The sequence below is a fragment of the Pipistrellus kuhlii genome, unplaced genomic scaffold, assembly GCF_014108245.1.
Source record: "Pipistrellus kuhlii isolate mPipKuh1 unplaced genomic scaffold, mPipKuh1.p scaffold_m20_p_8, whole genome shotgun sequence".
Classification (NCBI taxonomy): domain Eukaryota; kingdom Metazoa; phylum Chordata; class Mammalia; order Chiroptera; family Vespertilionidae; genus Pipistrellus; species Pipistrellus kuhlii.
The window spans coordinates 23,691,594-23,706,781 of NW_023425584.1; the positions used below are offsets into that span (position 1 = coordinate 23,691,594).

The window sequence follows — 15,188 nt, forward strand, 5'->3', positions numbered from 1 at the left end:
AGAAGACACAGCACGAGAACACTCAGGAGATGGAAATCAAGAGGAGGCAGCGTCTGACATGTGAGAATGAGTTCTCTGTGGCACTGGGTAACCTTCAATTATGAAAACTTGGGGAACAGATGGAACAGGGCTTCACCTTCATAAGGTCAGTACATCATAATCTGTGATCCAAATGTCCAGAACATTTAGTACCTCAACAAGAAACTGAAGGCGTCCAGGATGCACACACACAAAAAGATGTATGTATAGATCAGACCCCAAAAGTCTGATTTTTCTTCCTTGGAACACTAAAATTATGTTTCTGTTTTCCGAAGGTCAATAACATCCTGGTATGTGAAGTTACTATCTAAGAAACAAATGAGCATAGTCAATGGGCACGGGAGCTCCTTGAGTGGTTAGAAGAATCCTTTTATTGCAACCAATCAAACTATAAATACCAACCCATTTACTAACTGTGACCTTGAAAAAGTAAATAAATGTGCTTCCATTCCTTCATCTGAAGACAGATATAAAAATAGCACCTACCCTCCCAGATATTATAAGGACTGGATTCAAATGTAGGTAATGTATGTGATACCGGCACAGGACACCCAGTTTCAGCCAGTATCAATTGTTATTTCGTGTTTTTTTGTACAATGTAGGCCAGTGGCTCAAACTTTAATATGCAGCAGAATCACCTAAAGTTCTTACTGAAATACAGATTATTGGGCCCCACCTGCCAATTTGGGGCTTGGGTGGAGCCTGAGAATTTGTATTTCTAAAACTCTGAGGACCACTAATCTTGCCAGCGGCATTTTCCTTCCATGAGTCTTTTCCCCCTCTTCTCCGCAGCTCCTGAAACCACTGGCCTGTCTGGAAGCTGGTGTACTCACAAACGGGAACTCCTGTAGAAAAGTGAAGGTCAATGTCTGCATCCTATGCCTAGCCTCTCATTTAATTTAATGTGGGCAAGTCTCTTCAATCTAACATGAGACCAAAATTATTATTTTTTCATTAGGTTTCCAGGTGCCTCACCTTTACGACTTAAGGAACATCTGCAAATCACAATGGTTTTCTACTCTTTCAACTGTTCTGGCACTTCTCTACCATCCATCCTGTCCAACCTGGCACTAAACTGCCTGCTGCCTTGGCAATCCCTCTTCTGTATGCATCTTGTTTCCCCAGTGAGGCTGAGAGCTCTTCACATACAGCTGCTGGGTCTTCAGCATTTTGTATGGTAATCAATAAGTAAATGCTTTTAGATTTACTAAAAAACAATGAACTAATAATGCCCTAGCTAATTTGGCTCAGTGGTAGAGCATCAGCCTGGGGACTAAAGGGTTCTGGTTTCAATTCCAGTCAAGGGCATATATCCGGTTGGCAGGCTCAATCCTCAGTAGGGGGCATGTAGGAGACAGCTAATCAATGATTCTCATCATTGATATTCCCATCTCTCTCTCCCTTTTCCTTCCTTTTTGAAATTAAAATTTATTTTTTAAAATAAAAATAAATAAATAATGATATGCTAATTAACAATTATACAATAAATACATAAAATTGTGTGCTAATTAGGTTAGCTCTGTTCTAATCTTTTTTAAAAACATATTTTATTGATCTTTTACAGAGAGGAAGAGAGAGGGATAGAGAGCTAGAAACATCGATGAGAGAGAAACATCAACCAGCTGCCTCCTACACATACCCCCACCGGGAATGTGCCTGCAACCAATGTACATGCCTTTGACCGGAATTGAACCTGGAACCTTTCAGTCCACAGACCGACACTCTATCCACTGAGCCAAACCAGTTTCGGTTGTTCTAAGCATCTTACATGGACAACCTCAGTTAATCCTCATAACATCTTTATATGATTAAGGTGGTATCATTTACCCATTTTGCAGATAAGAGAACTGAGGCTCAGAGGAATAAATAACTTCCCAGAAGAAGACACAGCTAGAAAATGGCTGAGTTGAAATTTAAATCTAGGTAGTCTGGCTCTAGAGCGCTTAACAATGATGCTATACTGCCTCTCAAAAAACTCAAGAACTGACATACTACAGCAGAATGCCAGTACATAGGAGGATAAAACCTTATAGATTTCTTGGGGGAGGGAGAGACAAACAGGAAAAGGAAGAAGAGAAGGAGAAGAAGGAGAAAGAGGAGGAAAGCCCACCTAAATCAGCAGATTCACCCAGCTAAGCCTAGCCTAGATTGGATGAACTCTACAGAGATATAAAAATAAATGCCTATTCTTATATGAGGTTTCTGTGGTTATTTATCAAACAACAGTGGCTAAAAGATACAATATCTGATTCACTAGGAATACCTATTGGGAGACAAAAGTGGACATAAACACTAAGCTCAAAAATGTAGGATGGGCCAATTAAAATGCAACTTCTCCAAATTAGGCAATTATAAAGTAATATTAATCAGCATAGTATACATAACATACTTCCCCCCCCCCCCCCCCCACTAGAAATTCTAGTAAAAGCAAAGAAAAATGCCAAAGGAAAATTCTGAGACAGCATTTTCATTCCTGCCGACCACAGGAAACAACCACAGGAAACCATCTTCGGGGAAACCACCAGTTGAAAGCCTGGCTTTCACACCTCTGTGCCCTAAGCAGGGAAACCAACAAGCTCGCTTTCTCTGACAGATGGCTTCTCCTACATGGCACACCCCACTTGTGGCAGAGACCACTGCTACCCTGTTTCCCCGAAAATAAGACAGTCTTATATTAATTCTTTCTCCCAAAGTTGCACTAGGTCTTATTTTCAGAAAATGTCTTATTTTCGGGGAAACACAGTAGATAGGAAGCTGGCTCTAAAGTTTCCAATATTCAGATAAGAAGATTGAAGTAATTAAGGATTTTTAAAACTTTGCCAGACATGGAGACCACGAGTGAAATTCCAGTATAGTAAAAGATGTCAGCATCAAATTCCAAAGCCATCTGGAGCCTTGAAAAAACTATCAGCAAGTCTACATGCCTAAAAAGCATCCCAAAAGTTTATAAATTAGACACGGGGTGCAAAACACTCTTTACTTTTAAAAAAAAATAGTCATTTTCTTTCCATTTCTTACCGTTTTATTCTTATTTGCTTAAGAGAATTACTCTTTCTTAACTCTAGGTCAATAAGAATCTTATGTGGATAGAGATCCCAGGCTTGGGTCTAAATGAGAAGTTGCATTTTGAATGAAAAATGCAAGATCTGAAAGAGTTTTGAGTTGAGACCCTTATGATCTTCTGGTGTTTCTATGAAGCCTTCTGAACAGTGCCAGAGTGGGGTGGGGCAGCTTCATGCATGTAACTACAACCATGATGGAGTGGCCTAAACCAGAGCCAGACTTGTTCCCACACTACAACCTTTCATGGCCACGGAGACACTGCCCAAGTGTAAATCCCATCACAGTGCACCCAGTGACTCTGGTTATAACAAACAGAGTGCGAAATCACACTATAAAGCATCATTTAATGTATCAGTGGGATGAAGAGGTGCTTTGAACTCAGGAGGGAAAAGAGAAAGGTCTGTACATTCTCCCATTTCCTGGGTTACTACTACCTTTGGATTATTTGAGGGAAACAGGAAGGGGGGAGGGAGGAGGAAAATGTAATCACTATTGATTGGCAAGATGAAAACTCCACTCCTCCCTTATTGTCACTAATTCCACTGGCAAACCAGTCAGGACCACCCAGGGCAACTAGAAGAATGCACTACCACCGTACCTGGGGTTGTATGGGAATGACCACAGGAAAAACCCAGGGAGGCCAGACTGAGAAAGCTCTGTTCTTTACCAGAAGGCCCAGCATCGGGGCTTGGGCAACTTCTTCATCAATAGCTTAGATCGTTTGCCACCAAAGTAGTTGGAATAAGGGATGGGGATGTAAGCATCTACTTACAGGCTCCACGAACTCAAACATCTTCCTCTCTTGGACTTCCTGAACCTTGAAGACATACTCCAGGGATACTTCATAGAAATGCTGCCGGACCAGGTCCACTTGACTGTCTGCCTATAAATAGGGTGGAATTTCAGAGAAAAATCAAGTTACCTCCTAAGGAGAACATTCAACAAGCAGGCCAGAAAAATCTCTGAGGATAGCCTTTAAAAACAAATCAAACAGAAATAAGAATAATGGTAATGGTTAGCTGAGCACTTAACTTTGTGCCAGGCGCTGTGCCCATACCTATACATATGTTACCTTATTCAAACCTCATTAATTACAGTTATTTAATACTCATGAAATTCCTAAAAAGAAGATGTTATCTTTACCTCTAATTTACAAGAGGAAAATGAAGTACAGGGCAGAGCTGGGACTTCTGTCCTGGTTGATGTGCCTCCAAGGCTCTTGATTGTCTTTGAACCACTAGACAGTACTGCCTCCCTACACTGACTTCCCTGCTGTCCTCTCGGCCAACTGAGACTGCAACTGTGAAAAGGATCATTCTGACAATCGGCAAAGTGCCTCCCGCAGTCAGGCAGGATGAAGGAGCCAGAAGAAAAGTCCTCTGAGAAAAACAGCAGCGCCCAGCATCAGGCTCTGAGAGCCGGCAGAACAAACGCCTGGGTTGAAGCTGCAGCTCTATCCTTGTCTAGCTGGTGAGACCAGCTCAAGTCCGTGGCTCTCCGGGTCTTTTCCCCACACCGGGACGGTGGAAATGAAAATATCTGCCCTTGCTCTGAGCAGAGCCATTTCAAAGATAAAATGGCACATGTGTCAAACACAAGGCCCGCGGGCCAAATCCGTCCCGCCAGGCCTTGCAATGTGGCCCGCACCGCACTGTCATCACTGCACTCCGCTGCGTTTCCATCACAATGACAGTTTATGACTGTTCAGTAAACCATTCGGCCCGCGATTTAGGCTGGATTTTAGATTTTGGCCCCTTCTCTGATTGAGTTCAACACCCCTAAGCTAAAGGATGCAAACAATTTGAAAACTAGGAAGGAGTTCTGTTATGGTATTATCAGCAGGGACATCAGAATAGATGGGTTTCTTTCTATCCCTACTCCTACCCTAAACCAGCCACATGATCTCAGGCAGTTACATTCCTCTCCTAACTGTTCTCCCTGCTTTCATTCTCAATCCTTCCCTCCCCTTCCAATCCAGAATACCTTCCCTAAAATCTAATCAGATGTTTTCACAGCCCCTTCAATGCCTTTCTCTAGCCTTCACCATGGTCTGCAAGACCCAGTGTGACCTGCCCAACCGTCCCACTTCACCTCCTCCCACCCCAACCCACCTTCTCTGTGCTCCAGCCACTCTGGGCTCCTCGCTGTTCTCCAGCACTCCAAATCTCAGTCTTGTCTCAAAACTTTTGCACTTGGTGTCCCTTCTGCCTGAAAAGCTCTTCCCCTAGATAAATATCCTTTTTTTTTTAAACTACAGTCACAATAAGAAATACCTTTGGCATTATAGCTAATAAATACCTATAATAATAAAAGCATAATATGCTAATTAGACCAGACATCCTTCCAGATGACCTTCCAGACAAACCCAGGCTACAAGAGAAGCCCGGGTTCCAGGTGCCTACTGGCAGCCAGAGGGAAGCCCAGGTCCCGGGTGCCAGAGAGAAGCCAGTGCCGGCAGCCAGGGGAAGGAAGGCCTACTCTTGTACAAATTTCATGCGTAGGGCCTCTAGTACATTTATAATTAAATACAAAATACTTCCATATTTTTCATTCTGTCCCAGTCTACTCTACTCTATTTTATGACCCAGTCATTCAGGTTCCACAATTATGGACCACTACCCCAACTTTTCCCTTAGCTCACTCCTTCTCATCCTTCTGGTCTCCATTCAAGTGTTACCTATTCAGAGCAGCCTTTGTTGAGGACATTATTTTAAATGGGTTCCTCAGGGAGCCTCCATCTTCTCTCCCACTTTATTTCCTTATTACTATGTAACACTATTATTTATTCCTCTTTCCTTGTGTACTACTGATTACTGGAATATAAAGTCATAAGAGCAAAGACCTTGTCTTATTTTTCTACTTTTCTGTCCCAGTCCTCTGAGGGTGCCTGACCCATAGTAAAGCATTTAGCAGACACCTGAGGAATGACTGAATTGATCTCTATGTGGCCCTCAGGAACCCACTCTCAGAACAGACAGGTAACTGAATGTGATTCCAAAGGAAAAGGAAGAAAAATCCTAAATGGAATGGTATTTGTTTCCTGCCAATGCCCCCACTCATCTGAGCCAAAGAATTCACCACATCCTTAGCTCCCCCTGCAATGGAATCATAAGCCAGAATTCCAACCCACCCAGCAAGCCACTCAAGTCTTCCCTGCTGCTTGAGAAACTAAATCTACCAGTTTGTCTGAGACCCACCAAACCATTCTGTGCTTCCTGGAAAAGAGACATTCTCCTAGAAGGTAAGTTCCATGAAGGCAGGTCGCAAATTTCAACGCCACAATATACCCAATGCCTGAACAGACTTTCACAGAAGTGTGCAATGAATATCTATTGAACAAATATTGTCTTTGAAGTAGCTTCTGAACCACTAAAGAATACACTGATTTTTTTAAAAAGTCATCCACTAGATGGCAGCAGTGTCATTCCACATTGCTGCCCTATAATTTCACCTACCAGGGCTAGGGATGGGCTAGCATTTATAAGTATCGGTTTCAGAGCCTTGTAATCAGGGAACAGTTCTGGATAATCAAATGTGTATTAGGTGTTTAATAATGATCCTAAAAATTGATTTTTTAAATAAACATTTAGTATCACTAAATAGCTGGAAGACCTTGAGCAAACCACTTGACTTCTACAAGAAGCTCAGTTCCTTCAAAGGTAAGTTCAGGAGGCTCAACCAGATGACCAGCAAGGTCCCTTCATCTGGCCAGTTCTAGATGCTTGACACATGTTAATGACCATGGCAGGTAGGCAATAGAGCACCATCCCTCTCTCCTAAGACACACACACAGAGAGAGAGAGAGATGCAGAAGAGCTTACTGGGTTAAGGTAAAGGGCTTCACAGTCAGGAGCCAGAGTTCAAATCCTCGCTGACCAACTACGGGCAGACTAGTACACAACTCACTGCCTCCATTTTGTTACATGTAAAATAATGGGAATAAATCTGTACCACATAGAGTGGCTATGAGGAGTTGAAAAGAGTCCATGTAAAATGCTCAACACAGTACCTGATACATGAATATGCATTCAACATTTGCCTTGGTCAGGGCTCACAAGAAAGATCTTTAGCTCACCCCTTGCCCTCAGTTTACTCAGGAGGTATAAAAGGGTAACAGACAAGAACACAAACAGTAACAAAGAGCATAATGAAAAAATATCCATGAAGATATATACTGGCAAAGCCTATGCTACAGACTGAGTGCTGGTGCCCTTCCCCATCAATTCATATGTGAAACCTAATCCCAATGTGATGGCATCTGGAGGTGGAGCTTTAGGGTGACTACGTCATGCAGTGAAGTCCTCATGAATGAGATTACTGCCCTTAAAAAAGAGACCTGGAGCTGAAATCGGTTAGGTTCAGTGGATAGAGCGTCGGCCTACGGACTGAAGGGTCCCAAGTTCGATACCGGTCAAGGGCACATCCCCAGTGGGGGGTGTGCAGGAGGCAACTGGTCCGTGTTTCTCTCTCATTGATGTTTCTAAGTCTCTATCCCTCTCCCTTCCTCTCTGTAAAAAAAATCAATAATTTTTTTTTTTTTAAAGAGAGACCTGGAGAACTCCCTTACCCCTTCGTACCATGTAAGGCCATAGCAGGAAAACAGCTTTCTGTAAACCAGGAAGCAGGCCTCCCAGACACCAAATCTGCCAGAACCATAATCTTGGACTTCCCAACCTCCCGAATGGAGAGAAACAAATTTATGTTGCTTAAAAGCCATCCAGGCCATGGTATTCTGTTATAGCAGCTCTAATAGATGAGGGCAGTCAAGTGGAGCACCATCCAGCCTGACCAGTGTGACTCAGTTGGTTGGATGGTCATCCTACACACCAGAAGATTGAAGGTTCAATTCCAGGTCAGGGCACATACCTACAATAGGTTGCAGATTTCAATCCCTAGTCAGGGAGCATAAAGGAGGCAATTGATCAGTGTATCTCTACCCCCAACCTCGCTTTTTCTTCCTTCTCTAAAATCAATTTTTTAAAAACATTTAAAAAGAAATTAGCATTCTATTTGGAAAAGGGGGGTGAAATACAGGTCAGTCATAGGGATAATTCTCTGTATTTGTGTAGCAGCTATAATTTGTCTTCTCATGCATGAAGTAGGCAAGATAGGTATTTTATGAGTATTTTACAAAGGGACTACAGCTCAGAGAGATGAGTACTTATTCCAGGACAGAACCTAAGTGGAACTATATATTTATCCTGTATAATCACTTATCTAGGGCCGTGGCCAGCAAACTATGGCTCATGAGCCACATGCAGCTCTTTAGCCCTTTGAGTGTGGCTCTTCCACAAAATACCACGGCCTGGGCAAGTCTATTTTAAAGAAGTGATGTTAGAAGAAGTTTAAGTTTAAAAAATTTGGCTCTCAAAAATTTTTTTCAGTCTTTGTATTGTTGATATTTGGCTCTGTTGACTAATGAATGAGTTTGCTGACCACTGTCTTAGGGTATAAGTGCCCATATCCCCACATGGAGTTGTGAATAGCATTTATATAACATGCAATGAAAATAAGCATTTCTTTAGCTTTCTCCATCAAATAGATGTGCTATTTAAGAATTACCTCCTCACCCTAACCTGTTTGGCTCAGTGGATAGAGTGTCGGCCTGCAGACTGAAAGGTCCCAGGTTCGATTCTGGTCAAGGGCATGTACGTTGGTTGTGGGCACATTCCCAGTATGGGGTGTGCAAGAGGCAGCTGATTTTGTACAGGAGGCAGCTGATCAATGTTTCTCTCTCATCGATGTTTCTATCTCTCTATCCCTCTCCCTTCCTCTCCGTAAAAAAAAAAAAAAAAAAAAAAAAAAAAAAATGCATATTAAAAAAAAAAGAATCACCTCCTCATTCATTTGCTTTTACAGTTTGCAACAATTACTCAGTTGCTATTGGTTGGTTGGCCAGAACTGGTCTTCAAAGTCTACTATAAACACCAGTGGCTGGAGATGGTGCTGAGTTCTCATTGTCATTCAAACAATTGGTTTAAATACCCAAGCAAGGAGTCCTGCAAACCACACATTCCTAACCAAGGATGTCTAACAAATCCTGATTGGGAATGGATCAAACTCCAGTGTCTCCTGAGTTGTCTTCATCTTTCAACTTTTGACCCTACCATCTTCATATGAACTTTCACTTCAAAAAAGTACTGGCACTCCACAAAAAAAAAGGAAATTTAAGAAAGAGGGCTAGCTTAAAAATCATAGGTACTCTTTAGGTTACTTGAGAAGGGTCAGCAAATTGTTAAGAGTTAAATAAAATGACATTCATTTAGCCAGATTTGGAGTTTCACTATGACTATCTCCCAGAAATGCAAACTCCCCTGCCACGTAAACCTCTATGAACAAAATAAACATGGTCACTGTGCCAGGGCTGCAAACTGGCTTTTCTTTCCAAGTCAACTATTTTTTTAAAAGACCCCATGCAAATCCAAAAAGTCTAGGGGCAGGTCAGAGAACTGACTTTTTTCAAACAAGGTTACCAAACCACAAACCAAACAAGTAGTAATAAAGAAGGGTTAGAAAGAAAGAAAATATAAAAGAAAGAAAGAAAGAAAGAAAGAAAGAAAGAAAGAAAGAAAGAAAAGTACTCATTGAAATAGATTTTTTTAAATTAATATTAATATTATAGAAGGATGACCAAAGCAATTCAGATGCTAACATTTCAAATCACTAATATAAGGCAGAAAGTCAAAGGTGATGTAATAGAGTATAGAATCAAGGTCAAGGGGGAAACAAGAAAGAGACTTCAGTTTAAGCAGAAGCACATTCTAGTGAGTAGAGCTCCCCAACAAGGAAGAGGGTAATCTTGACCAGCAGCATGTTCCTCTGGCCCTGACAGGCTGGACAGCCACCAAGGGAGTGTGTGGGTAGGATGATATAAAGGCCAACCAGGCATCGGTTTCTGAGGTCTCTTCCAAACCTAGGACTTTCTGACAAAGAGTAACCAGTACATATCCACAGCACCATGTAAAATTAAACAGTTTATTCAGAATTCTAGTAAAATTTCTTACCTCCTGAAGCTGAGATTCTTTCTTTTTGGAAGACAAATTCAAGTGTTTTTCTAAGATTCCACAATACTTCTCTGTCTCCTTGTCATACTTCTTTTTGGCTTCCTGGTAGAAAGAGAAAAAGATTAAAATGTTGCATGAACAAAAGCAAGCTGGGTCAATCTTTCTGCTCATCTTCATGGCTTCATTATTCCCTCAGACACAAAACAACAGCAGACAACCCTGCTCCTCCTCTTCAAATAGTACCCATTAACTCAAGCAACCGCCCATCAACAGCCTGACAGCTTTGAGTGTCTATCATTGAGGCAATGCCACAGTGCCAGAAACAAGGTAAACACCAGAATTTCATAGAGACAAGGCCAGGACTCCACAGTCTAAGAACTTCAATTGTGAAACAGAAATTTCTAGTTTCTAACTCACAAGGAAGTTCAAAGCCAAATGAATGAGGGAAGTTACCTATGAAGATAATCTCAAAGTAGAAGATCTACTTACAGCTTAAATGGGACAAGTCTAGACTGACAGAGATCCAGCTTTAATAGTGTTCAAAAAGTACTTATTGTAGAAACCCAAATATCCCTTGATGCAATAATATCACAATCAGGTATGTACGCTAAGGAATAAGTCAAAACCAAGAAGGCATTATCTCCACAAATGTGTCCACTGCAGCATCATTAATCACAGGAGAGAGAGACAGAGAGACAGAGAGACAGAGAGACAGAGAGAGAGAGAGAGAGAGAGAGAGAGAGAGAGAGAGAGAGAGAGCGCGCGCGCGCAACAGTGGCAGTAACATTGCTGCCCAAGGTTAGGATTTGCTATAATTCAAGAATAGAACATCCAACATATACAACTGGGAAAGAACATCCAACATGTACAACTGGGAAGACAAGGCAGTAATATGGAAAATTTCTCACCACACAATGAAAAGTAATAATAACATGATATAACTTTGGTACATCCTATATTGAATGTATATATATATACATACATACACACATACACACACACACACACACACACACACACACACAGACAAAGATTAGATGGGAAGATACCACTAGATGGGATAATACTTGAGTTAAGGCAATGGGATAATGTGTGCTTTTGGCCCTCCATTCAGGATATTTTTATTGTCTATATTAATTGCTTTTAAAATAAAAAATAATATAAATACCATAATACACAATGATCTTTGCTATCCCACTATATCCTTGAGTCAGTGAGGTTCTATATTTATCTCCCATTTAGAGACGAGAAAAACTTAGACCCAGGGACATTAACTTGTAACAAGCTGCAGAGAGTGACAGAGCTGGGATTTGAGCCCAGGACAAGCTGCCTCCAAAGCCCACGTCTCAACCACATTTGAGACACACTGTCACAGGTGTCTCTTCCTTCTATGTCCCACTCACTGGGGATGGGTGGGAAAGGGGGTGGGAGAAGGCTGGCACTGGCCTGCTAACCAGGATCAAATTTACTAACTCAGTGCATTACTCCTATTTTTGACGTATATGGAGCCCACAGAGGATTTTTCTGCAATTCTAAGGCCTCTAACAGATGAAAAATTTTCACAGCCAAATAAGAAAACTCAGAGACATCTCTATTCATTTAATAACAATATAACAGGAATCTACTCTGTGTTGGGCTCTTTTAGGCATTGAAATACAAGACAGCAGCAGTCTCTATCCTCATGGTGAGGATGCTCCAGAAGAAGAAACACAGCCACTGAACAAGTAAACAGCATAATCATGGACTGCCACAGTGCTGGGAAGGAACTAAACAGGGTTCAGTCACAGAGATTCTGCAGGTAGGGTGCTCAGAAGGGGACCCAGTGCGGAAGGGTGGTAGAAGCTGAGACCTGCTGATACAGTGAGGGGCCAAATGAAGGCTTCTAGAGCAGAAGAGCAGTAATCGGCACAAAAACCACCAAGAAGCTGTCACCAGAAGCCCCAACAAGCTCCTGTGATGTCAGACACCATTTATCTGGTGAACAAAAAATCTCTAGGCCTCAAAAAGGGAGCAGAATGATCATCTATTCAATTTTAACTGACACGTACCCATTTTTACAAATCTGAATTGTGCTTAAAAGAAAATTGAAACATGCAGAAGCAAATGAAGAAAGGCCCGAGGAGACATTACTCCTTCAAATGTGAGAGGTACAGGCAAGACACTGACGCAAGCAACTCTTCTCCTTAGAAACCAGTGACTCTGAGCTGCAGCTCCCTGTCCCGGTTAATGCCCACTTAGCCACTCCACCAGCCCTGCCAGATCTCCCAGACAGGAGAACCCTGTGCCAAGATAGTGCAGTAACCAGAGGTGAGAAAAGGCTGGGAACATGAGTCACTGGAATCCCGTGACTTTCTGGCAACCTGAGCCTCCACATTCCATGTTCAAGAGGATAGCCAAAGCGAAAGAGAAAGAGACGCGGTGCTGTCCAAGCCGCAACAAGAAGACCTCTGGGGAAATTAACACTAAGATTTACGTAATGCTCTTAAGAAGGGAGAGTGGTATTACTCAGTTACTCAGGGACAAGACGGCGTTCACCTTCCAGGGCATCCACGGCAGTGGCTAAGGGGATGAAGGACAGAATAGGATCCTACAGTCCCAGCTCTGTATGAACGGACTCTAAACAAACCACTGCCACAAACCACTGCCCCTCCGCAGGACGTAGTATTCTAGATATTATCTGTACACTGAGGGTGACTACATGAGCTAATTCCTCAAGTTCCTTGTTCAGCTCAAAGACTGGCCAATAAAATAAGGATAAGGACACCCACCTCCTCATCGGATTGTTAGGACTAAATGAGATAAACCGTGTACAATGCTTAGCAGGGTACCAGGCACATGCAAAGTGAGTACTAAATGTCAGTGATGCTGACAAAGAAGGTGGTAGCAGTGGTGGTGATGGCAATGGGAGGTCCAGCATCTAAACCTACCTCCTTCTTATGGGGAACGCTACTTGCTTCCCATGTCCCAGGATGGTAACCCTTCATAGCACACTTGGAGGCTGCTTACTTATATCTCTGTGCCTGGTGTCCTTCTCCCCAGGCACACCACAAGCACAGAACCATGCCTGTGCTTCTTCTCTACCAGACGCCAGTGTATAGCGCAGGGCCAGGCACAGAGCAGGCTTTCTCTCATTTCTTTAATGAATCAACTGTGTATATGAAATATAATAACTAACATCAATATGTGACAGACCCTGTTCTAAGCACTTTATATGAGTTCCCACTTTTCTCCCTTGTAATAACTCTGTGAGGTAAGTACTATTGTAATAGCTCAAGACATGGGCATGGAGCAGTAACCTCCTCAAGTTTACATACAAATGGCAGGATGAGAGTTGGGCTCAAGCAACCTAGCTCGAGTGTCCACACCTAACCACTGCTCACCAATGTCTATGCTACTTTCACTGGCGAGCAAGCTAGGGCTGCAGGGAAAATAAGCTCCCTCAAACTCAGATCTCTAAATGTCGTAGGGCCATGGTCACACCGAGCTGCAAGCCACACTACCTGAGAAGCCACACTGGCACAAGAAAGCCCAGGAGCCCACCTCCCTAGCAGCCTTCGCACCCCACACTCTAACTGCAATGTCTTGCAAGTAGCAACAGCTTGTTACAGCAACAGAAGCAGCACCAAAGGGGACAAGAGGAGGAGGGGTAGTTTTAACATCACACAGGCAGAGTTCAGAAACTTGAACTTAGCCACTAAACAGCCTTCGCTAGATCTTAACTGTTCTTAAACCTGCTCCCTAGATCGCCTGGTACAGGGTTTGTTGTTTCTTCGCTGTCTCTGAAATGCATGGAGGGGTTGAGAGGAACAGGCATACTGAAAGAAAGAAATGACACAGGAGGAGCGATGAGCAATCATCCTCAACATCATCACATTATTCTTCATCAGGAATGAGAGAATAGAATGTGTATGCGCAGAAACGTGTTTTGGTGAGCAGCCATTTTTTCTTAAAATCTTTAATTCTCGTATTTCTCACCATTAAAGCCCCCGCCCTCACCACCCAACCTGGAAAAGTACCTGATCCTGTCATTCGGAGCAATGCTATTAACCCAAGGGGAGCTCCACACAGGCTTCCGCTCCTCCCCCGTGCTAACTGATAACCTTCAAGCCAGCGCCGAGGGGGGAGAGGCCAGAGTGAGAGGCGTCTGTGCTCAGAGCGAGAAGTGACTATTGGAAAGATGACTCAGTGCACAGGTCCGCTCTGCCTCCGCAGCAAAGCTCTTCAGAGCCTCCGGAGCCGCTGCCACGTGTTTTCAGGAGTGGGAGGCACAGGCCCCAAAGACACTATAGAGAAGTTGCTCACTGGGCCTGCGTCAGCGAGGACATGGGAGGAATACTCCCCAGGAACACTGGGTTTGCTCAACGTCTTGGACAAAATCCTAATGAAACAGACATCCCCTTTAAGTCAGACATTCCTTAATCTCTGATACAAAACCATAACCTCCAATTTCTTCATAAATGTAAACTGTAAAGTTGGTAGAAAAGTGTTGTGGAATTGGGAGAAAAATATTTGCCGTGGTTCTTCCTTCAAAGAATGACCGAACTGAGCATCATCTCAGGCCTTGATATATTCAGTTTTAAGAAGCAGATGCACTTTGAGGTTGGGGAAAAGGGGAGAAGACCCCACTTCTTACATTTCAGCTATTTCCCACCTACAGGCACCTCTCAAGACCATTTGACAACTGAGTCACATCCATAAAACAGGTCAGAGTGCGACACTGCCCAAAACACCCTGCAGGTGGCGCAAGGGACTGCGGCTAAAGGACACAGTTTGGAAAAGCAAGAATCTGGGAAAATCTTCCTACTTTCATTGATTCCAATGAAAACATCTTCCCTGCAGGTGGTCTCTAACACTCTACTGAAGGTCAAACTAGCTATGGCTTCTAATGATTTCTCACAGGGCGGGGAACCTGGGAGAATCCACCTCTTAAAAATGAACAAGACTCACTTTGCAGTCTTTCAGTAATGCAACAGTCAGCCAAGTGTGGGCTACAGTCCCACCAAGCCAGTGACAACAAATGTTGGCCTCTGAGCTATAGCAGTCCCACTTTTTGACCTGCACAATGTGTAATATATATTTTTA

At 42.9% G+C, this 15,188-nt stretch overlaps 1 protein-coding gene across 4 annotated transcripts in view; it reads right to left on the bottom strand.

The window, feature by feature from the left end:
• Nucleotides 1–15,188, bottom strand: part of ARHGAP26 (Rho GTPase activating protein 26) — a 408,339-nt gene that overhangs the window by 284,354 nt on the left and 108,797 nt on the right. For all 4 annotated transcript variants that reach the window (XM_036423211.2, XM_036423210.2, XM_036423209.2 and 1 more), the window contains exons 5-6: nucleotides 10,107–10,208; nucleotides 3,875–3,985 (exon numbers count right to left, since the gene is read on the bottom strand). In XM_036423211.2, coding sequence (XP_036279104.1) covers nucleotides 3,875–3,985; nucleotides 10,107–10,208 — 213 coding nt within the window. The remainder of the gene's footprint in view (nucleotides 1–3,874; nucleotides 3,986–10,106; nucleotides 10,209–15,188) is intronic.